The sequence below is a fragment of the Trypanosoma melophagium genome, assembly GCF_022059095.1.
Source record: "Trypanosoma melophagium isolate St. Kilda chromosome Unknown ctg30segment0, whole genome shotgun sequence".
NCBI lineage: Eukaryota > Euglenozoa > Kinetoplastea > Trypanosomatida > Trypanosomatidae > Trypanosoma > Trypanosoma melophagium.
Window position 1 is genome coordinate 436,173 of NW_027125163.1, and position 23,263 is coordinate 459,435.

Consider the following 23,263-nt stretch of genomic DNA (forward strand, 5'->3'; position numbering starts at 1 on the left):
ATTGTTATTGTTTTATTTTAAAGAGAGGAAGAGAGAGAGAGAGAGAGAAAGGCGTGCCAATATGTATTATAGAATCATGGTAAATATTTCGTGAATTCTCTTACATTACAAAAAAAAAAAAAACAGATACAGGGTTTTTCAATCAAGTTGTAGAACAGAAAAGAAGAACAAATAAATAAACAAATAAACAAGTAAGAAAAAGATAAACAAAGGTTAAAAAAAAAAGTATTTCATTTCTTTTGAGCAAATGAAGGTTCATCTGCTAACCCATGAAAAAGATCAAAATCTGTATCGGATTCTTGCATTTTATCTTGTTCAGCCTTAGTTTCTCCCGAAGATTTCTTTTCTTGAAATGCTCTTACTTTATCACCACGCTGGATACCAGTATTTGTCCCCGGTATAGTCCAGTACGGTTCCACATCGTTAGCCGCGCAGGGGGCACGGAACTGCTCTGGAACCTGAAAAGCATCTACAAGATTTACACACTGTGGTGCTAAAACCGTAACGAGATTATCAAGATGCGATCCGAGAATAAAGGATTTCCCAGTACTTATCATTTGATGTGCCAAAATATAATCTAAGCGATCTTGCTGTCGTGCAAGGGCAAAAATCCATCCAATATCTCGTAATATTTTCCTTCCTCGTGGGTCCGTGCATGCTTGGGTTTCATCCATCATAATCTCCATAGAGTGCATCTCCATATATGCCTCCCCGCAGTGAAGTACCTCCTGATGGCGAAACATCACCCAATCATACCACTGATGCTCTGATCCACCTTTTCGACGCTCAATCTCACGTGATTGTCGTAACTGTTTTTTTGCGCGATAGTGTTTGTGACTAAAGAACATTAAATGTCTCCCAAGATCTGCCACTCGGGGAGAGTAAAAAGGATTCTTAACAAATCTGTCAATTGAATTAAATGGTTCTAATATATTTGAAAGCCACCATCCCCAGTGACTAGTACCAATATTTTTTGTAACAGATTTAAATGCAACTTCCCGGATTAGTGATGACTGATCCACTCCCTCTTGACGTAGATGTACTACTGCAGTACTGTCACTGTTACCTGTACTTGCTAGAGATGCATGAACTCCCATGAAACTATCTGCAAACCAGTGTAATTCCAAAAGACACTCTTGCAAGAAATGAATAGTTCCTGCTAATATCATTTCATCTTCATAATTTGGTTGATTCTTTTTTAAATCGGTAAACGCTGGAAGTATTCGTCTCCAATTTGTTAAATAAACATAGGATTTAGCCAAATTTTTGACTAAAGGTGTCTGCACATGTTGTACACCAAAAAAAGGATAATTACGTCTTCCATCTGGACCCACTATATTTTTTTGTGCAATAAAATGAACGATATTTGTTAGTAAACGTTTCAATGTACCTGCATAAAGGGCTGCTGTCGCTAATCGCATATGCAACGTCAATGCTTGAATCGATGTTGGAGTATTAGCATCTCCTATTGTTGAAAATTTTCCATTTACTATTTGAGATGGAAGTAGCATTGAAGTAACAGAAAGACGAATGTTGTCAAAGTGAACAACACCAACTCCACTCGCACTCATTGTTAGGTTTTCCCCTTGTATAGGTCGAATACTCACACCTTTCCTTAGAACACCTTTTTCCCTTAGATTTACTACAAATACTTGAGGTCCGTGATTATCTTGTTTGTTCAGTGTAAGAGTTGCTGTAACGATAACCCAATCTGCGCAAGTTACTGATACTACTGCAAATTTTCCTGTTCCTCTTAAAATAAAACAATCTTCTTTCTGGTCATAACGTGCCTCTGTATTTAATGGTACTCCTTCTGCAATAAGTTCTCTATGTGCAATTGCACCGATAATACTACAATTATCGACATTATCTAGTACTTTGTTTTGTATTTCTTTGGTTCCATGAATTGCTACCATTGCAGCAAATGTAAAGTGATCGGCAGCAACAAGAGCCAGTGCAGTATTACACATTGCCAGAGTCTCAAAGAAGGCAGGAAAAAGCTGAGGAGTAGATTTCACTTGGGCAAATGAAAGTAATTGTTTTTTGGCAAGAGAGCGAAGAAGTTGAATTGTGTGATAAGAAGTGTTATCATTTACCCATGACTCATCAGAACGGTAAACAAAACATGAAGGTGTTGGAGCCATCACTTCGAGTAGCGCAGCTCGAACCTCTTCTTTATAATCTATATCCAAACCTTCACAAATGAATCGGAATGTTGGCTCTTCAAATGCGTGTTCCATGCTGTAAAATTGTTTTGATGGATTCAGCTCCATATGAAGAGGAAGAGATTGGTGAAATTGTCGGCACTGTAGACCTATTACAATAGCAGTGCAACGACCGGTGTCGAGGATTACGCTCCCATAGGGAAAGCGGCGTACGATGGATCGTGAAACACCATGCAGAATCACTCCTTGGGTCATTCACTTTAAATGTTTGATGTCTATGCAGAAAAACAAACAAGAATGGTTGTACATGCTGTTGATATTATTATTTGTTAATGTTGTTTTTATCACGTGTGTGTGTGCAAATAGAAAGGGACAGAGAGGTAGAAAAAAAAAGAGAGAGAGGGAAACAAAAATACCAAAAGAAAAAATACTGACAAGTGCATACGTTCTTCTTTTAATGTTTTGATCATATGGTTAACACTATATAACAGGAGACTCATCAGTACGTGAAGAAATAATCATGCGACTATCCCATCAAACTCGAATGGATTGTCCAATGGATTAGGTAAATAAAAGGGATGTAACATCATCAGCTCCTCTCTTTCTCTGTCTTATTTCCCTCTCACTCTTTTTTTCAATTTTTTTTGTTTCTTTGTTTTTCTTTTTTTTTTTCGGTTTTTGCCTTCTCTTCTTTCATCCATTTGTATTCTTCGCTTCCCTCTCAAGTGTGGGAGGGAGTAGACGGCTTCGAGCTTTGTTTTTTTTTTTTTTTGTCTTCCTTTTCTTTTCTTTCAACTTCATCATCATCATCTCATTTTCCCTAATCTCCTCTCTTCATCTCACTCAGTTTGTATCCATTTCATACCACTCAGAGTTCCCTATCCAATCCTCTGATACCATACGTGGGTTAGATACCGACAAATCGGCTTTTGTGGCATTATGTGGACGACGTTGTGCCACAGGAAGCTGTTTGGGCGGTTGTATTTGTTTCGTCGTGGTACGACCTCCAATTAATTGAACTGAATTCGCTGCAATAACCACCAATCCTGAATTTTCTTTAACACTACGTACACGTACAAAGAGTGTGGCACCAAAAAGCTGCTCCACACGACCTGTTTGACCTATAAGGTGGTAGGGTGTATTGGGTCCACTTTGAATAATTACTTCTGATCCACGGTTTATCGTATTACTCATTCGATCTGTTGTATGGCGTGATCCCGTAACTGCAGATTTAATTTGCATAGGGGATAAATAACGTGTTTCACTTCGGTCTGTTAAAACGCAGATATCATTACGGTTAAGACGCACAATACAGGCCACAGAAGAGGAGTCAGATAACATTACTAAATCAAAGAGTTTCCAAGAACCAGAAGTATGACCAAAGGAGCCAACCAATTGACTCTGATGGCAGTCACTGGCCCGCACCGCAAGTTCACGAGTGGCGGTGGCGCGATCAGAAAAAATGTAAACAATATCACCCGTTGCCTTAACCACTGTTCCACTCTCACCAGCGTATTCACCACCATCGACAATAACATGTGTTCCCTCTACAAAATACTTCACACAAGAGGCGAGTTCAACACGAATCTTTATTGGTTCTTTTCTTCCAGGGACTCGACATGATAAAGCAACGGTGTTAGTGTCTAAAAAGATATTCTCAATGGTTCCCACTGTTTCACGCAACTGACCCGATGCCACCCGCACTGTATCACCAATACGCAAATCTGAACCCTTAGGGGTATCCAAAGAAAGTTTTGCCGCAGCCTCACGTACACGGTCTCTGTCACTGTTGAAAAATATAGCTAACTCCTCTACTGTAGGTTTTTCCATCTGCGGACCACAAATAACCATACGTGAGGAGACAGTCTTAAGAAGGTAACCATCTTTATCAAATGTCAAATCACCCCAACGGTAAGAATCTCCAAGATCTTGTACGTGGATCGCCAAGTTTGGGACGAATAATCTAGGTGGTAAACGCATCTCAGGTTTATTAAACGGTTTTCCAATAAAATCTTCCCGAGGTGCTACCTTTACAGTTATTTGGTGACTGCTAGAATCAATTTCAAGCACTCGTGCAAGGTCAAGACGGTATTGACGTTGACGCAGTCGAACAAATGAACCAACATGTAACTTTTCAGAAGAAGGTCTTTGCTCCATCATTTGCATTAACTCAGAAGGATTTACAAGAGTGATGTTATATCGAAAGAGTCCATCTAATCCACTTAATGCATTTTCAACAAATACCTTCCTATGTGCCTCAACGTAGATATATTCCTTCACATGATCCAGGCAGAAGACTGAGATGATACCCAAGTCTACTTTACGACGTTCATAATTGCGTCCAATTCGGTATGCGTAGCACTTGTTGACAATTCGAGCCACAAGTAAACGTGTCATGCGAGGTCGACATTTCACAGCAAACACTTTTGGGTCTGTATCTTGTGGAAGCAAATGTGACGCATATCTTAATGATGACAATTTCCCCTTAGCAAGACCCTCAGATAGAAGCGCCTCTGTACGTCCTCCTTTATTCTTTTTGCTCCCACGGTGCCTTTCCTCAATAGCTCGAGCCAGTTCCTCACTTGTCATGTTCTCCTCACCCTCACGAAAGATGTGCGTCTTGCGTGGTTCATCTGGAAGCAATGCACCATCATACACTTCACTTCCATCATCTTCATCGCTCCCAACAATAAATCCATCATCTTCAGATTCTGAGTCTCCACTCTCAGCTGCATCAATGACATACTTGGAGCGTTTTCGGGGACCATCATCATCATCATCATCATATTCTTCCTCATCGTCAGACCGGTATTTGTGTTTTGAAGTGTTGCGTGAGCGCTTCTTCTTTTTCTTTTTCTTACTCTGTTGCACGTCCCCAAAAGCATTCTCATTTGTTTCTGCGGTTGGAGGAAAGCTGGGAACTGTTGTATCGGCCATTGTTGTTACATCGAGCAGCTCATCTTCCCCGAGGAGGTCGGCAAGCTCATTTACATTGAGTTCTTCCATCATGCCTACAGAGCTAATAAGAGAAAAAATACGAAAGAAATAGTAAATTAAAGAGTTTTTTTTTAATTCTTTCTGGTTTTCTTTTTTTTTTTTCTTACTTTTCTTTTTGGTCACTTTTTCTTTCTTTTTTCTTTTTCAGTTGGATAAGAACATCATCATTTACATTTGCATATTGTGCAACGAAATTTTTACTGAACCTTGTAAAGTAAATCATTCATCTACCACTCTGCAAAGACACAAAGACAAACACAAAGGGTATTCTTCACCTCTTCCTCAACTTTTTAATAATATACGGGGAGTCAAATAAACCGCTCCCTGTATTGTCAACATTTGTTTCATGGGTTCATTCATTTCACACCAAAAAATAAAAGAACACTATTACAAGCTAATCTCAGCTAATAGATCCACTGCACGACCCTGATAGAACTTACCAACCCAATGTCTTCCTTCATCATCAACGTAGGTACCAAGACCATGCATCTTGTTATTTTCCCACTGACCTTCGTAGTAAGAACCGTCAGGCCACGTATACTTACCACTTCCATAAAAGCTGTTGATGTACATACCTCCTGTATATACAGCCCCACTTGGAAATTGAATCACACCCTCTCCGCACATGTTTCCTTCTGACCATCCGCCATCGTAAATTGCCCCACCTGCATCTTTAAACACACCTTTTCCGTGCTGAAATGGAATTAACACAGGCGGTTCCAACTGCTGCTGTCCACGTGAGGGAGGAGCGGAGGGAGGAACTGGTGTTCCATGGGGAATCTCTACAGGGGCTTCCCGATGACATATCTTCCCTTCATACACACTACCATCAGCGTATTGGAAGGTACCGAACTCCTCTTCATCTCGAAACTCATCTTTCTTCTTTCTCGCACGATCGCTCTCCTTTTGCATCACTGGGATTTTATGTGAATGTGAATATATGTATACAAATAATTCCTCAGTACCTGTATATCCCGTTTTGAACGCTAATATACAAAATAATCATTCGAATCATTTTCAAAACGTTTTTTTTTTTTTTTAAGAGAGCAAGAAGGAGAGAAAAATAAATAATTAATTAATTTATTAATTAATAATAAAGGCAGAAAGACACTACACGTGCGAAAACAAAAACAAAATAAAAAAAAAACAATGTATTCCACCCAAGCTTCTCTTTTTGATGGGTTTCTTTCATTGTCGTACAACCTTCTTCAGAAACACAAGCACCATCGTTTACTTGATTTTGTAGCAGTTATTTTCAGTGTTGAAGTATATATATATTTTTTTTTGCCTTACTAACTTTGTCATTGATGTGTGTGTTTTTTTTTTTTTTTTACATCATAATGTTGGTTTGTAGTCCCTAGTAAAATCTAACAAACGTAGTGTGTGTACTTAAGCGGAGACGGAAGAGAAAACCCAATAAAATAAGACTAAAAAACATATGCAGAACAAACACCATAGAGACAAAAGGAAAAATAAAGAGAAATACCACACAAGGCCATAATGCTACATGGACTGCCACACAAGTGGCAACCCGTCGTCTCCTCAATATAAGACCTATTACCACGACATCAGGGGCAATTACCAGCAGACAGGTAGTGCCGCTTAGGGCTGGGCTCGTTGGCGCAGTAGTCACACCAGCAGCTGTTATCGCAATATCAGCCAACAAAATAGCAAAGGGTAAGACAAATACCGTATGTAAAGGTTGAGGAAGAGTAGTGGCAACCACCAACGGGGGTCGCTTCTTGGTATGTGAAGAAGCACCTGAAGTGGATACCGTTGCACGACAGTTAAGAGATGGATCTAGAGGTATTACAGGTGTCTTATTTGAGACTTCTGCAGAACCAGAAAACACTTTCACTTTGCGATCAGATGTTTGTGGAATTGAAACCTTAGCAGCCACGTATCTGGGAGCCAATACACCTCCCTTTTCTTCCTTTGCATCATAGAGGATAATGGGAACATCATCAGGAGGTGTTGTATCCTCAAACAAACCTCTCTCACCTGAATTCTTATACTCCTGATAAAGGGGTCTCCAACGGTACGTTCCCACGACACGCCATTCTTCTTCACCAAGCATTCCCAAATAACTAGGATATTCTTCTTCTATAGAAACGGTTCCCTTTCAAGAAAAAGAAAAAAAGACAACAGTAAACAATAATGAGTAATGAGTAAAAAATAAACCTAAAAAATGAAAGAATTTGTTTTTATGAATTAAAGAAAAAATTGTCAAATTTAGGAAAAATTTCATCCACTATCATAAACAGATAGCAGTCTTTGGCTTGTCACGACAGAGATATTGCACACCTCCATGGGGAAATATAAGATGAAGAGGTTCGCTAAAAAACCAAAGAGCCTCACATCCTAATAATCCATAGAATCATTTTTTTTTTCTCCATACATTTTTCACGGCTTTCGAACATTTCGGTAGTTGATTCATAGAGAAAAAAAAAAATGAGAAACATCAATTTTTCATTAGGTTAGGGTAGATATAGGGTCGGCACCAAATTTGCATTCTACTTTTTTCAAAAAAAGACTCTTAAACTGAAGAATGATAACAGTCATATTGTCAGTTCCTGCCCCAGTTGATACCCTCGATAAGCAAGTATCCATTAACCGCTCACAAGCTAAGGAGAGGTCACTATGTTCTGCTACTTCACTTCGAACAATATCAACAGCTTTTTGACTGGATACCTTGTCCCAGACACCATCACAGGCAATAATTACAAATTCATCTTGTGGAGTTAATTCGATATCAGCTACATCGGGATTTACAGTTACTGCTTGCTCTTCAGGAGGTAAATCGCTACATTTGAATGCAAAGTCACCAAAAGCACGACTTAAAGACAATATCCCATTTACACGACCATTTTGAACAAACCCTCCAGCCTTCATAATACGTTCCATTTCTTTCGGTAAATTTGGTTTGTGATCTTCACTTAATGCAAAAGCAATGCCATCTCTACACAATACTGCACGAGAATCACCAACATTACCACAGTAAAGATGATTTTGAACTAATATCACGCAATTTCCTGTACATCCACTTGGTTCATGTGGTGAACTTTTGAGCATTGCCGCATCACCTGCAATAAACCCGTCACGAATAGCTTTTACTATATTTCCTTCTTTAAAGGATTCCATTGATGTAATCCACTCCAAGATGCGTGTAGCGGCAGTTTGAGACATTTTACTTCCACAATGTCCATCGAAAACTGCTGCCAAAGCTCCATCTTCAGGAGCCATATGAGACGGTAATCTTGGTAAAGAAAGATGAATAGTATGAGCATCCTCCATTGTACTTCTCCATCCCTGCATACTGCTAGCACCTACCCGGAGTTTATCGTCTTCCATTAATATGGAATACTTATCTCTAACGGGAGTGTACAATAATGTCTGTGTATTGCCACGAAGTGGCGTAAAAGCCCTCATTTATGCTATTTCCCTCCCCACCAAGGATTATTAACACAAAAATAGGGAGGAAAGGGAAGGATGAGAAAAAAAAACCAGTTCTAGGATATCCAGATGAAGAAAGGAGAGGGTAGAAAAGCAAAAAATAAAAGAAAACAGATAAACAGTAAAATAAAGAAACATACACACCTTTTAATCAATTATATTTAATTCTGTATACATAAAAAATTTTTTAATAACTTTACCTTACCTTACACTCTGGTCTTTCGTCAAAGTGAAATAATAGTTATTCCTTCTCTATTATTGGTATTATTAATAAATTATTTTTATTTCTTACCTCCCTTCGCAGCGTTGAATTTGAAAAAGATGATATCACCATCTTGAACTTCATAATTACGTCCCTCTTGATGTTGCTTACCAGCCTCGCGGCATGCAGCCTCACTTTCCAATTTATCATAATCTTCCCAATGGATCACCTCTGCACAGATAAATCCCTTCTCCATATCAGTGTGGATCTTACCAGCTGCCTGTGGTGCTTTCGTACCACGTTGAATTGTCCAGCATTTCACTTCATCCGGACCTGCAGTAAAGTAATGAATCAAATTAATAGCATGATATGCTGTTGTAATTACCTTATGCACTTGTGATTTGGTCTTATTGGTATTGCAAAACTCTTCCGCTTCTTCAGGTGACATGTTTAGAAAATTTGCTTCCAACTCCGCTGATATCGGAATAAGAGGCTCACCAGTCTGCTTGTCAATCCATTCCTTCAATTTGGGAAGCCATTTGCTTCGTTGTCGAATAAAATCTTTCTCAGACATATTGGCCAAGAAGACAGCCGGTTTCGCTGTTAAAAGTTGTAAAGTATTGAGAAAATCAATCTCTTTACCGTTCCATTGGAGACACCGAATTTGTTCTCCATTTTCAAGATGCTCTTTTACCTTCCCAAGAATCTCTAAATCACCTTTTTTGCTCTTGTCAAGGCCACGATTTACTATAGGTGTCAGCTTATCAATTAGCCCATTGACAACCTGTAGGTCCTTCATAACCAGCTCTGAAAAAATAATTTCCAAATCACGCACAGGGTCCAAATCACCTTCCACGTGGGTAATTTCTGTTTCCTCAAAAACGCGAATCATATGAATGATACCGTCACACTCATTAATGTGAGATAAAAAGGCATTACCAAGACCCTCACCACTGCTAGCCCCACGAACCAAGCCAGCAATATCCCGAATATGAACTTGAGCAGGAACAATTGAAGCAGGTTTATTGATCTTTACCAATTTATCAAACCGTTCATCAGGAATGTTTATATCAGCAGTGTTTGGATCAATCGTACAAAAGGGTCGATTTTCTGCTGGAACGCTCTTTTTAGAGAGAACATTGAAAAAGGTTGACTTACCAACATTTGGAAGTCCGACAATGCCAACCTTTAAGTTGCTTCCTGGTCTACCCAGGAGAACTGTGCGTGTCTGTTGTGACTTCTCATCTTTCTTCTTGGGGGGCATGGCTTTCCTTTCTTTAATTTATTTCTTTTAATACTAACTCAAAGAGAAAGGGATTAGAATAATAATAATAGTAATAATAATAATAATAATAATAATAATAATAATAATAATAATAATAATAATAATAATAATAATAATAATAATAATAATAATAATAATAATAATAATAATAATAATAATAACAGAAACTCGTTAACCTCTAGGAAATGTTCATGTGCAGAAAAAAATGAACATCCATCCTACTACTTCTATAAACCATAAAACGTTCGCAATGTTACATACTCCCTAGTTGAAGAAATTCAAAGAAAAAATAAAGCATTTGACACCATTTCCACTCCGACTTCTTCTTCCTCTTCATCTTTTTCCTCTTTTTCTTCTTCTTCTTCTTCATGAGTATTAACATCTCTGACAACATCAGTAGCTGAACATTCCACTCTTTTCACCTCATCTGAGTGGTAACGACAAGCGCAGCGATTGGGATGTATCAGACGTTTAAGTTCCTCTAGTTCTCTCTCCTTTGAGGAAATAACTATTTCATTTTCTAATAATGCATCCATGAAAACGGTGATATTATCTGTTGAGTCACAAACCTCACGATCATCGCCAGTTGGAGAAGGGATCTTTTCAGAAATTCGCAAGGACTCTTTCTTCTTAATATACTCTCGGATCTCATCATTAGACTGCTTTAATTTATTAATGTGGTTTTGCATGACTTCTATCTCATGAAGAATAACCTCAATTTGGACATTACCTGCATTAGGGCCAACTAATTTCTTTTCCAGAGCTGTTTTGCGATGGAGCATGTATACACCGGGGAGGACCATTTCACCCCAGTCATTCCTAGATTGTCGACTCATACTCCTTATCCTTTAAAGAAAAGCCAAGAACAAAAATCAATACGCTTTTTTTTTCGTTCCACTTTCAATTTAGCAAACGATCACTGAAACAGGGCATCTTCAATAATGAGAATAAATGTAAGAAATATAAAAACTTCTAAAAAGCCATCAGGTACCTTTTTTTATTTCCATTCCTTTATTCGAAAAAGCAAGGACACGCTACCAATAGCATTTTCAAGAGCTGTAGCACATTGTCTAAACGGGACACCATATTCACAACTCATCTCATCAAATGGAGGAATAGCATTCATAATATCTCCCTTCTTTGGCTTATTATCGCTACTTGTACTATTTAAAGTAAAACTTTTTCCTAATTCCGAAGTGAGTTTCAAAAAGCTGTCATGTAAATTTTCACAAAGTTTCAATTTGGAAAGGTAGCCATTGGAAAGTAATGTAAATCGCAATATATGAACAATGGCTTGTAAAAACTCATTTTTACCTTGATGTTGCATATATCGATGATGCAAATAATGGGCAAAAAATATCTCACAAAGACCCAGAAGTTCTAACTTCTCTTCAATGACACCACCCAGGGCATCACGAGCTACATGTACCGCTTTTTCGCATATTTTCACAACCGAACTGTGTGCAACCGGATCGCAAACAGGTATCAACACAGTAGCTACATCTTTTTTCCCATATAACCAAATGCGTTCATCATCCAAAACAGAAATCTTTTGAACAAACCCAAGATGAACTTTAGTATTCTGAGTTCCTTTATCTCCAGAATTCATGGATAAAACAAACTCAAAGAAACTATGAAATGGAGTAGCACCTGTCATCAATTCCACCATATGAGTGTAATGCAATGAAAGGCGCTCTAAAGGTACTATACCCAAGTCAAAGAGAGCTTCTTTAACTCTAGTATCTAGTATTCTTTGAGATCCTACAAAAACAATATGAAGAGTTTGTAATAAACTCAAAAATGTTTTCAATTCTCTGCCTCTTATATTCAGAGAGCATGAAAAAAGTAACAAATTACCTCCATAGTTATTAGAATTAAGCAATAGTAGTTGTGCCTCAATGCCCAATGATATGCAAATCAAGACAGCATTATCAACAATCAAGGGCTCATTTAAATGCCTTTTGTATATTCCAAAGCAATAGTCAATATTTTCACTATATGCGTCAATAGGTAGAAAAAATAATTTTTTCTGCTGAAGCGTGGCCGTTACCAAATACCTGGAAAGGATTGAACAACATCTCTTTACAAGTAAGTTATTAACATTCAAAATAGACTCTACAAGCTGTAAAATACTCACTTCGTGTGCCAATTCTCTTAAAAGGGAAAAGTTTGAAAAGAGAACAGCTTCATCTATCCATTGTTTCACATGGGAAAGTGCGTGTACCACATTTCGGCGAGTAATTAACGAAGGTTTCAATTCATTACAGAGATGTCTTAAGGTAGAAAAAAGTCTACATGACAAAAGAACCACCAGGAAATTAGATGATTCATTGATGCGAGAAAGTTTAACTGGATTGCATAATAAAATATGGGAAGTAGATACAGATGAACCTTGTATTGTCTCTCTAGTAGTTTCCATTGTTGAATCTCTGATAGCAGAAAGAATCTCAGAAGAGGAAACGCAAAGGTTGCCCGATTCATCTAAAAACAAAGCTCTCCCTCGGATGCACATACTCCTGTAACACTTTTCCACTAAAGATAGTAATTTACTGCTATCCATGATTCCTTAAAATAATCATTTCCTTATCATGAAAAAAGAAATGCAGCAAGCCAAGACCTCTAACCACAAAGGAAAGGCGTGTGTAAAAACTCTTCCCCAGAAGACGAAAGCAGAAAAAAAAAATGAAAATTGACATCCTCCCACCTCCGTGAACATGGAGACACGTAAGGGGCAATAAAATACAGATGAGAAAGAAAAGCAATATAATTCAACTATTTAAAAAAAAATGTTTAAATCATTACTGAAAAATTAGTAAAAAAAAACAATAGAAAGGGGGAAAAATTGGATATTGAAAAGAATCTTAAATGAAAAAGAAATTGTATATTACGCCAACTGGAAGATAAGAACAAAAATTAGAATTCACTAACGCCTTGAAAAAAGTAGTTTAAATTCAATTAAACTAAAACAAAGTAGAACCGTTTCTTACTCTTAAGATATTTTATTTAATAAAGTACCACATGAAACTGGATCCAGAAGTCCTATTTTTAATCCCTAACCGCCACCAAATTCAACGCACGTTACGCCCACGCAAGTTGCAAAAACAAAAAAATTTTAAGATGGTCGCAACAAGCTCTGCGAGGCACTATGAAAAGTTAAATTTCTCTTTTACTGAATGTCATAAGGATCAGCCCTCAAAATTTCCAGCATCTGATACTCGATACGGCTCTGATTTTTGGCGGCATGATATATGCTTGCATAACGCTGCAATTGGCATTTCCCTATCCCATTTTGGGGGTTTCGGACGAAAGGCTCTGCGTTACAGGAACCCCTGCCAACGCAGTAGGCCGCATCTCGTGTGCTATGGAACCTTGGCACCCTTTTTTTTTTCGTGGGATAAAGAACCCTTGTGGGACCAAAAACCGGGGAGGAAAGAATTACAAGAATTTTTTGCCAAGCGAAAGAACCCGCGGCAAAAACACCAGGGTTGATCACGAGAAGTTTGGCGCCTATAGAAAGTTGACACCCCGCCAACCTCCCGTTCAGGGGAATTGCGAAAGCGCCAGAGATTTATGATAGGTCCAAAGTCCCAATTTTTCCGCGACAACCTTCCGAAGACGAGAGGGGCATTGAACCGCCACACTCAAAACCACCGGTCTGGAAGAAAAAAAAAACGAAAAAATGAAAAAATGAAAAAACGGCGGGCGGACCCCCGAGAACCCGGAGGGCCGAGCCCCTCCCCTTCCACCCCGCAACGTTTTCTTTTTTTGGTCTTTTGGCGCCTGCCCGCCGGGGCCAGCTTTTTGGGCCTCCCCAACCTTGCCCGGGCTGGGGAATGACGAAACCCGCCTCCAGCAGGACGAAACCTTCAAAAGAAAAACGGGGACAAACAAGACATATAGAGGAGTGTGCTGCCCAACCCTCCGCCGTTCAGAAAAAGCCACTCGATAGGGGCACCGGCGGAATCCTTGAGGGGGGGGCCCCTACGCCTTGTTCAAACGGAGGCCCAAAGGCGACAGACCCTGACCCCCTACAGGGGCTTAGTGTTCGAGAACTGCGTTTGCAAAGCGAAACGAGGGAGCGCAGACTGCCTAAATAAGGGCTCGGTTCGGCCCCCAGAAACCCCATACCAATTACGTTCCGCCAAGGGCTTAACATCTTTGGCGCCCGTTGCGTCTTCGCATTTCGCCCTTCCAACAGGGCAAAGAAGATCGTGCATCTTCAGCGTTTTTCGGAATAGGCGCAGCCCTTGCCTGCAGCAAGAAAACGCTAGAAAATTTTTGAAAGGCGCCACCTTCCAACACCATTGCGCGACGCACCTTGGGAACCAACACCCCTCAGCAGTGACGCGGCGCACCGCCCATTCGCGGAAACAAATCAACCCACAAACCCTTCACACCGGAAGCGCCGCGGAGAAGCAGCCTGGACAATCCAACGTTCGTTATAGCAACAGGTTCCCTCAGCGGGAGCATTGCCAAATTACCGCTGCTTAGGGCCGGAAATTTTTTCAAGATGACCCAGCGCCCATCACAAAGCAGCCCGGCCGGGCCGCCTACAAAAGAACGAAAGGAAGCACCGACACACGGACAAACTGGCAAAAAAACACCCCACGGACAATGGCACTTCTAAAATGATTTGCGCTTTCTTCCAAATTTGGGGCCAGAGACCCCAACTTCTTTGCATACCGTCTTGTCGAACGTGGGGCGGCCGCAAACACTATTTGGAGTAACATTCTGAAAATATTTAGGAATTCCCGCAGATTGGGCAAACCTACGCGATTCGATGAGCCAGCGATTTCTAAAAATAATGGCAACACGGCCTTGAAGATGAGGAAAACAAGAAAAACACCATGTGGGGGTTACACTTAGACATGCCCAAGCGAATGCAACGAATGTCATTTGAGCAAGGTTCTGGGATGGGAATCCCCACCCTGCTTCCGGCTCAACGCATCGGGTGCTGGGAAATAAAAGGCTTGTAAAAAAATTATTCCCCACATTCCAAAGTTGAGTTGCACGAAAAGTTCCATTGTTTGAGACGAATCCGCAACCGTTAGATGCCAAACTGCTGCAGCGCAGCCCTAAATATAAGCTACCAAAATCCAAAACAGGAAAGAATGCCACAGACGAAACTTCTAAAATAATATACACTCCAGATCGGCCATGTATAAAGCCATATGGCAAGATAACGAAATCACAGCCTCAACCCATGATAAAGGAACGCCGCCCAGCCTGTAAAACAACCAGACCGCACGTGGGAAGCAAGACCCTCTTCCATACGACACTCGAAGGTGCAAAGGCGAACTGCCCTGATAATAAAATTTTGGTGGCATGCAATCGGTGGATCTGACTTTAATTCTGCCCCCAAGGCAACCCTATGCCCATCCAGAACCCCCATGGTTCATGGAGAGACGGCCAAGTTGAACTTTATCCCCAACCCGGCGAAGGCGCACTGCAGCGCCCAAATGGGGAACTTATAAAGCGTATCAAAGCAGGCCCGGCACCCCTGGCATGCGGCCCAAAAGAAGATCCCATACCACTGAGTATCGTTTCAAAAAAAGAAAAAGATTGGCCAAGTGAAATTCGCCCGGCGGGGCATGGGCTTGCGGGGCGTCGGCCTTCGCGGGCTTTCTTTATTTTTTCCTTGCGGAGCCACAAATGGAACCATTGCGAAAAGGGCCTTGTGTTTCATAAACTCTGCCCTCTTTTTCCGAGCCCACAACGGTGATAAGGGCTCAGGCGTGTGCCATTTGTATTCGGACACTTCGGCGCCTAGAAGGATAAAGTATGCGATGCAATGCGTAAATAAGGATTCCATTTAACGAAACCCACGCAAACAAGTATTGCAGGCATCGCGCCAATGGCAAAAACAACATCCTCAGGCACAGCGATCTTAAATCGGAGACGCATCAAGCGAGCACTGAAGGAAAATGAAAACTCAGAAGAACCTCAGCACGCAGCGTTTAATAGAAATATCCCATTTCGCTGCGCTTTTGCGCCGCGCCTCGGAAACACAGCAAGTGGGGTCAGCCCGCTCGCTGGACTCCTTAAGGTCGACCATGCCCCAAAAGCCTCTTGAAAACAACCACGGCAATCAACAGAAAACATTAACGACCCGTCATTTCTTGCGCCGCCACGGCCGGGGGAACCCTTTGGCCTAATACGCGGCCCCATTGCCCCACATACCGGTGGCAAATGGGTAGCGCTCTTGCCCCGGCGCCGCAAATGGAATTATAACAGCGCCGGCGGAACCACAAAACGGAAAGAAGAAAAAGAAACAAAACGATATGGAGGAGAAAAAAAGGAAGAGCGGCACCACGGCGGGCGACAAGCAAAGATTAAAATATGGAACCTAGAGAAAAAACGGGACAACCTTAACATTCTACCTAAAAGCGCCATGGCATCAAACAACGACCCTCTTTAACATTGAAGAACAAAAAAAAGAAACAATGTTTGGTATATTGGAAATGGGTCGCCCCTTGTTCCCCTAACGCAACATTTCCCCAGACCCCGCCGGCCCGAAGGATTTGGGAAACCAGGGAATCACATATTTCTGCATTGCAACAACCTCTAAACGTCATCCGCTGCTGGCTTTGTGTGCTCCGCATTTTGGTTTATGGGGTGCAAAAGATTTGACCCATTCGACACCGTGCGTAAAGTGGAAAATTGGAGGAGGACGCTGTTCAGATCATCCAATGCAAACAGTGTAGAAAAACGCTTCCACCCTCCGAAATCGAACCCCCAGAGGAAGTTGAAAAAAGAAAAACAGAGGGCGCAACATAATGACTTAAAGAAAGTATGATTTTTTTCCTGTGGCAGCACATTTTCCCCATCTAAAAGAACGGTTCCGCCTGCAGAAATTACCAGACCCATTGCAGAAATGAAAGGCCAAGCTGCCAGGCGGCCCTGCCACATTGCGACCAAAGGGTTCCTATTTCGTTTGCAGATTTATTGTGTTGTGACTTCTTGACTTTTCATTTTACCCCTTGGTGATCCATTTTCGTTCGGTTTATTTATTAATTTAGCCCTGCCAACTCAACCTTTCCCAAAGCCCTATTGCCAATGACGGCGCTCCAGATTAACTCAGAGGATTCCCTCGATAATCACAAGAATAATCTAAACCTTGTTTTCCCCCTTAATACAAGAAATAGAGTAGAAGGAACCAAGAGTAACCTTATAATTTTCTTTAAGAACCAAGTTTTTCACCCCTGAGAACATAATTGCATTAAATATTTTTCCCCTATAATTGTTTACTAATGAATGGCAGAACTGACGAAATGGAAGCGCTGAGAAGCCCTTTAAAACCCGCTCCCCGCTCTCCCCATCGCAAGTTTTACCCCTTCGCTACGTCTAATTTTTTGATGTTCTTCACCTCTAGATATTCCATCCGCTGGATTTTGATCTGAGCCCAGGTAACTCCAAGTAGCACTTATGCCGTGTGGGCGTAAACTTCTTCTATGGCGCCAACTTCTGCCACTAACGCCTCTGAATGTGTGTTTCTTTTTTGCATAATGTTCATTTGCCGTTGTATTACCAACGCGAATATCCAATGTTCCTGCCAAATGCATCTTAAAACCGCGTAGCGCTAGATGAACGGCAAGCGCTTCTGCTTGGGAGATCATGCGAGGCGAGCGCTCCCAGGCACCACCTGCCGCCAAAACCACCCCCATCACCTTTGAATAATAACGCACCCCATCCGTACATGGATGCGTCTGCCGCTAGCGTTGCTGTAGAGGGCAACAGCTGTGGTGGGTGAACCGAATCGTTCTTTAATAATGTTTTGGGGCAATTTTCCCCCATGTCTTTTGCGTTTGGCGGTAAATTTGCCTGATCTTGGGGCTGTAATAACCTCGGTTTTAACATGATAAACGTTGACGCACTATTTTTAAGAAGAAATAATAAGGGCAAAGGGATTCACCCCTTACCACGCCCCGCGGGGTGCATCATGCGTGAAACTTCACTCTCCAATTCTTCAACCGTCGTCGTTTCCAGTGACGGCGCCTCTTTCAACCTTCTTGTTGCCTTTTTGCTTGGGGAGACTGTGCGGTTCGTATGGTTGAAGCGCGCCCCGATGGAATCGCATTCCTTCGTTTGAAGATTCTGCTCCCCAATAGTGACTCCACAACTTTGCATGTTATGTATGATTTGGCGTCCCCAAGATTGTACCTTTCCGTGTGGACCACTTATTCTGTTGTTATCAATCCAAACGTGTATTTTTAACCCTTTGGGTACCGCGCACTGTGGAAATGCCAATTCCGGATCGCCGGCCAAAACTCTTGTAATGGCATTTAAAATCCCAGGATCACATTCACAGCCCGTGGGCGGGCGAGTGAACTCAACGAATTCACCGGATTCCGTGTGGCAACGGAAACTTGCGCGCGTGTTTACTGGTAAGGCCACCTGGAAAAATGATGCCTTTAAATCAAATAATGCTGCAGTTTCACCGCAAACCACATCCAGGTATCGGGAAATGTGTCCCAAAGGCACATCAGCCTCATAATCATCCTTGTCATTCTTCCCATTTGGTCAGGCAATAAATCCCCTTCTCTGTCCGGAGGGTTTTTCCTCCACCACCGCAAAAGGAACTACCCATCCTTTAGTTGGATGCGGTGAAGCTGTGCAAATAATTCCTGCTTCCTTCATGTGCTTTGCTTCAGCGTTGTTAATCCGTAAACTGGATTCACGTTCATTCAAATATGTTTCTGTTTTTTTGCTTAGGGTTCCACACTATATCCCAACGCCTCCCGGTTCTACCGTTCATTCGCTCACCAACCTATTTGCTGGAGAGTGTTTCCACGTCGATTTGTTGCAACTGTAATCATTCCTCTTCTTCTTGGGCAGCCGTCTGGGTTCCATTGGAGCGCTGAAGCATGCTCTGCCCTTTAAAATTCGTGCCAATTCCTCGTTTTGCTTGCATTGGTAATGTCCAGCTGGTTGTTGCTCATTTTTCCAAATTTCCCACATCAATAATGTGAAGTTTGCGGACTTGTTTATTGTTGCGGCCCAATGGCATAAATACCTCACCGTGCTTCGTGGGAGTTCCATGGGATGTGAATGTTTCTTCAGCTGATTTAGTAGTTGTGGATCGAGAACTTGTTTGACCACTGCTTCCGCGGCGTGTGCTAGCGCCCCTCTCTTTATGGAGCGAGCTGCCGTTCCATACGGTCGAAGGGTATTCCCCACACCTTGCGTAGTTAGTGTCGTTAACTTTTCATCTCCATTCATTCCTTTCATGACTGTTTTGATCCGTCGTGCGCCCGCACCTTCTCCAATTGCTACGTGCCTCGCTGCTCTGTTTGGCCCGATCTTGAACGTTTTTGGTAAGGCTCCCCAATCCAATATTATAGCCTCAGGATCTTGAGCTTAAGGTACGAAATTTGGCTTCTGGAGCCTTGCTATTTCTCCCAATCGGCTGGCTGTCAACCATGCCAGTCGTAAAGCCACTCGATCCCTTTCCCTTTTAAGAGTATCGCTTACCATATCCAATTCCCATCCGAACATTGGGCGTGCTTGCTTTATGGGATCTGCTGCTGCTGTTTTTTATAAGCCTGCCGGAAACATTTGGGTTGGCGTTCTCCCTGATTCCAACATGGTGATCAGAGTGCGCGTGTATTGAATCGCGCTGCTATTTGCCAATTGCAAGCTTGCGATAAATAGTGGAATGTTTTTTTCCGTCACGTCTAAATTGTATTTTACTGTAAAATTAATGAAGTTCCGCACTATGGAACCCCTTTGCTCCCACGTTTTACGCGTCTAAATGTGTTTGGCGATCCGGTTGGCCTCTGATGCCAACGCCACGGTGTACGGATCGTGGGAAGGTGCGGGTGTTATCGTAATGTCGTTTATAGATTTCGTCCCTTGGGGAAGTGTTGATGATGGAAAGAATCTTTGCCGTTGGTGTAGTTGTGTGTTGTGTTTCTGTATATTTCCTGTTGTGATACCTTCTGTCAGCTTTCGGATGTGTGATTGGAAGAAAACCACGGTGTTTTGTTGGCGAATCCTATCCTGAATATCTAACTTTCGTTGATATCCCATCATCCTTGGCCCCGGCATGCACTGTTTCCGTGGCCGAATATCGTTTCTTGGTTTAAAAGCCTCTCGTTGCAATTGCACCCGGCACGTAGAGCTGTAATGCCCGATGGGACCGCATCTGAAACAGTGTGCCTTGCTGAGTGATGGTGCCGACTGTTTCTTACGAAACTTCATGGCTGCTTGTATGAATGGATTCTCTCTTTTTAAGAGCTAAGCAATGGCCTCCTTGATATCATGCATCTTCGCTCCCGGAAAATCCTTTGATGTCTAAACAACCCTGAGTTGGGTGTATAACTAGCTTCCGAAGCGCGCCTGTTGATTCGACATTCCTTCATTACGAATGGTGTTGGCCCATTGCACAAAATTATTCCATGCATCATTATAGGCTGGCCCAGGATTTGCTGGCATAGGAAAAATTTCCCAGTATGCCGCCAGCAATTGAATTGCTGAAGTCTGTAATAAATAATCCATCATTCCTTCAAATGTTCTGATGCGCTCTTCTGGTCTGAGAGCTTCGGTGCATGCTGGCAGCCTGAGTTCCTATATTCCTCAGAATCCCAATTTTGGTTGTTCCTCTTGACCCATCAGTGCCTTTACCCTTTTGCCATTCTTTGCGCAATTCATTTATAGGTCTTTGGGTGGCATGGGGATCGATGCCGTGTGATTCATCCTTTCCAATTGTAATTGGGGTCTCCTGCCCTACTTGACGTAATAATTCTGCAATTTGATTTTCTCTTCGACTGTGGTTGTCCCAGTTGCGCCTGCTCTTCTGCCAGTTGCATTTTTACATTCCTCACGTCCTGGTAAATTTGTGCCATTTGTTTTTGCAACTACTGAATCTAAAAGCTTACGTTTTGCTCTGCCTGATAAGTCTCATCCTGCAATTGCGCTCGGGTGCAGTGATATTGATGTTATAACAGCAATTCTTTTCTTCCAGCGCCGCCCATTGTGCACTAAAATCTTGCGCGTGCCTCTTCGAAGGCTTGGGGGAAATCTTTATTCCGTGGCATCGTAAAGTTTATAATGGAGGAACGTAAAGCCTCCCAATCCGTGAATTTATTTTGGTCCATTCTTACTATAAGTGTATCGTTTTCTAGCATTAGAATACCATCAACATGATAACCTAAATGCGAGGTGTTTGGTGGACGAAATTCAAATGAAAATGCCTTTGAGGCGTTATTGCGCACAAAATCTGTGAATGGCTTGCCTGCTGGTCATCCATTCCGTTGTTGAATAATACGAACGGGTAGTACTTAGGATTTTTACTTGCTTGTAAACTTACTTCCAGAAATTTACGGTTAGGAAGACAGTAAAGATAAAAAGAAGTAATTTATTTACCACTAAAACCCATACAATATTTTATTGGCTGATGGCGTAAGGCTCGATCATTCTTTTCGCAAACTTTCAGAAACACAAGACTTGGCCGTTCCTTTCGCAAGCTGCCAAGAGCACTATCAGTTTTACCAAGCCCAACACTAGACCATTGTTTTCCCAACCCATTTCCCACTAAGAAAAAAAAGGTGACATCTTAATGCTTACTGAGGTTTCGCGCTGCTTTGTTTCCGAACGCTTCCTCTGCTAGCGCGGAAAAGAAAACGTACGCCGATCGGGACTCGAACCCGAGACCTTTGCCGTGTTAAAGCGACGTCATAACCACCCAGACCATCAGCGCTGCGGTGTCCGCGGCGATTTTACCGCCTACCAACGAGCAGCGATTACAGAAAAACGGCCCTGCAAAAACAAAAAGGAAGCTTTTTTCTCCTTTGACGCAAAATTTCTGCGGCGTGCGTGCCCCACAAACCCATTCAATTGTTACAGAAACTCTTTCTGGACAAAGAATCAGGCAAACCACAACCAATCACCGCAAAAAAAAAGTTTTTGCAAAATTAAATAAACATTTTTTTTCTTTTCTTTCCTTGCTTCCAAGGGTTGCGCGCCATCGGAAAGATTCCGCAGCCAACAGAGCTCGTATTGGATACATTTTATTTCTGCAAAGGGGTCCTCCGAGGCGCCGTAAATTTGAACAGATGGAAAAACATCGCGGGCAGCTTTTTCAATTCAGACAATCCCCACGCCAGAGGGTGAGAATGGCAGCGCCTTTGTTTGGAAAGTGTTTTTCAGAGTCCAGGTTTTATGGCATTGCGGGAAAAACAATTGCAAAGACTCTTGAATAGGGGAAGGATGGGGCTACTGAAGCCGTTTGGCCGCCCGATCCCCGCCCCACCCAAACCAGCGAAGGGACGCAGCCCGCGGGGCAAACCCGTTACCTTTCCCCATTCTTAAAAAGCACTGCCGCCGACACCTTTGAAAAGGAGGGGCCCGGAGCCCGTGTTGTGGCGATAAAACCGTTCGCGTCTCGATTTTGCTGCGTTTTCTAAGGGCGACCCCCAAAAGCGCAGCCAGGTTCGTTCGGCATTGTTTCCCGCCCCCGTGGAATCCCCAGGGGGTGGGCAAGCGAGGGAGCCTTTATTGGATTTTTTTTGGCCAGGCAACCCGGAAACACGAGCACAAGCACAATTGCAGAAACGTTTTCGCTTTCATTTTTTCTTTTGCCCCCCGGTGGCGGAAAGGCCCTGCGCGCTGCGGTTCCTCGTTGGCGTTGTTGGTGGGGGGTTGTATTTTTTTTTCTTTTGGGGGTTCGTCCGCCTTCTTTTGCTTCTCCAAACGGCCTGCGCCACCGCCTTTTGCCAGCGGCGGATTTCGAGGTCGTCGCAGAGGGACCGCACGCTTCTCGACAGTTTCCAGGCGCTTGCGGCCCAAAGGGGTGGGGCGAGGGGGTGGTATGCCAGTGGGTGCGCCGCCTTCTTTGCGGCGGTTGGCGGGCCCAGAGGAAAGGAAGAAGCCGCCCGTAAATTTAACGGACGTTTTTCTTGGGATTGCCCCCAAAAACACTGGGCGAAAAGAGAAGGCGAAGGGCAACAACACACGGCATACCTTTCTCACCGTTCGAGGTTTTTTTATTAATTTCTGTTCTTCGTTTTGCCCAGTTTATTTTTCTTGAGCCAATAAAAAAGGGCGAATCAAATTCCGTTTGGTAGCAGGCAAAGGCCCAGAAAGCCCGGCCACTTCGGACGTTGCCATATCGTAATAATTCCGAGTTCGCATTTTCCACTTACCGATCCAAATGGGGGAAAT

General features: G+C 42.3%; 11 protein-coding genes across 12 annotated transcripts; 2 read left to right on the top strand and 9 right to left on the bottom strand.

Moving 5' to 3' along the window:
* Positions 1 to 230: 230 nt before the first annotated feature.
* On the bottom strand, positions 231 to 2,420 carry LSM04_005080 (Acyl-CoA oxidase; the record flags this gene model as incomplete). Its single annotated transcript, XM_067333773.1, has 1 exon — positions 231 to 2,420. The coding sequence occupies one exon, from the start codon at positions 2,418 to 2,420 to the stop codon at positions 231 to 233; it is 2,190 nt and encodes a 729-aa protein (XP_067189478.1).
* Positions 2,421 to 3,008: 588 nt separating this feature from the next.
* Positions 3,009 to 5,171, bottom strand: LSM04_005601 (NGN domain; the record flags this gene model as incomplete). Its single annotated transcript, XM_067333774.1, has 1 exon — positions 3,009 to 5,171. One exon carries the CDS (start codon positions 5,169 to 5,171, stop codon positions 3,009 to 3,011), a length of 2,163 nt encoding a protein of 720 aa, XP_067189486.1.
* Positions 5,172 to 5,549: 378 nt separating this feature from the next.
* Positions 5,550 to 6,074, bottom strand: LSM04_006339 (MORN motif; the record flags this gene model as incomplete). Its single annotated transcript, XM_067333775.1, has 1 exon — positions 5,550 to 6,074. The coding sequence occupies one exon, from the start codon at positions 6,072 to 6,074 to the stop codon at positions 5,550 to 5,552; it is 525 nt and encodes a 174-aa protein (XP_067189502.1).
* Positions 6,075 to 6,519: 445 nt separating this feature from the next.
* Positions 6,520 to 7,239, bottom strand: LSM04_004350 (uncharacterized protein; the record flags this gene model as incomplete). The annotated part of the gene is made up of 1 exon (XM_067333776.1): positions 6,520 to 7,239. One exon carries the CDS (start codon positions 7,237 to 7,239, stop codon positions 6,520 to 6,522), a length of 720 nt encoding a protein of 239 aa, XP_067189459.1.
* Positions 7,240 to 7,634: 395 nt separating this feature from the next.
* LSM04_004957 (PPM-type phosphatase domain) lies at positions 7,635 to 8,591 on the bottom strand (the record flags this gene model as incomplete). Its single annotated transcript, XM_067333777.1, has 1 exon — positions 7,635 to 8,591. The coding sequence occupies one exon, from the start codon at positions 8,589 to 8,591 to the stop codon at positions 7,635 to 7,637; it is 957 nt and encodes a 318-aa protein (XP_067189472.1).
* Positions 8,592 to 8,896: 305 nt separating this feature from the next.
* LSM04_001752 (GTP binding domain) lies at positions 8,897 to 10,081 on the bottom strand (the record flags this gene model as incomplete). The annotated part of the gene is made up of 1 exon (XM_067333778.1): positions 8,897 to 10,081. One exon carries the CDS (start codon positions 10,079 to 10,081, stop codon positions 8,897 to 8,899), a length of 1,185 nt encoding a protein of 394 aa, XP_067189400.1.
* A 299-nt stretch (positions 10,082 to 10,380) lies between these two features.
* LSM04_008499 (uncharacterized protein) lies at positions 10,381 to 10,938 on the bottom strand (the record flags this gene model as incomplete). The annotated part of the gene is made up of 1 exon (XM_067333779.1): positions 10,381 to 10,938. The coding sequence occupies one exon, from the start codon at positions 10,936 to 10,938 to the stop codon at positions 10,381 to 10,383; it is 558 nt and encodes a 185-aa protein (XP_067189533.1).
* A 161-nt stretch (positions 10,939 to 11,099) lies between these two features.
* Positions 11,100 to 12,662, bottom strand: LSM04_001014 (uncharacterized protein; the record flags this gene model as incomplete). The annotated part of the gene is made up of 1 exon (XM_067333780.1): positions 11,100 to 12,662. One exon carries the CDS (start codon positions 12,660 to 12,662, stop codon positions 11,100 to 11,102), a length of 1,563 nt encoding a protein of 520 aa, XP_067189390.1.
* A 458-nt stretch (positions 12,663 to 13,120) lies between these two features.
* On the top strand, positions 13,121 to 14,199 carry LSM04_003654 (uncharacterized protein; the record flags this gene model as incomplete). Its single annotated transcript, XM_067333781.1, has 2 exons — positions 13,121 to 13,456; positions 13,834 to 14,199. 2 exons carry the CDS (start codon positions 13,121 to 13,123, stop codon positions 14,197 to 14,199), a joined length of 702 nt encoding a protein of 233 aa, XP_067189437.1.
* A 52-nt stretch (positions 14,200 to 14,251) lies between these two features.
* LSM04_003737 (uncharacterized protein) lies at positions 14,252 to 14,832 on the bottom strand (the record flags this gene model as incomplete). 2 transcript variants are annotated; one of them, XM_067333782.1, is made up of 2 exons in its annotated part: positions 14,252 to 14,436; positions 14,712 to 14,832. In XM_067333782.1, 2 exons carry the CDS (start codon positions 14,830 to 14,832, stop codon positions 14,252 to 14,254), a joined length of 306 nt encoding a protein of 101 aa, XP_067189440.1. The 2 variants fall into 2 exon arrangements, with proteins under 2 accessions (XP_067189440.1, XP_067189441.1); XM_067333783.1 differs by lacking the exon at positions 14,712 to 14,832 and adding an exon at positions 14,500 to 14,572.
* Positions 14,833 to 15,473: 641 nt separating this feature from the next.
* On the top strand, positions 15,474 to 16,175 carry LSM04_004397 (uncharacterized protein; the record flags this gene model as incomplete). Its single annotated transcript, XM_067333785.1, has 2 exons — positions 15,474 to 15,708; positions 15,907 to 16,175. The coding sequence occupies 2 exons, from the start codon at positions 15,474 to 15,476 to the stop codon at positions 16,173 to 16,175; spliced, it is 504 nt and encodes a 167-aa protein (XP_067189460.1).
* Positions 16,176 to 23,263: the final 7,088 nt, after the last annotated feature.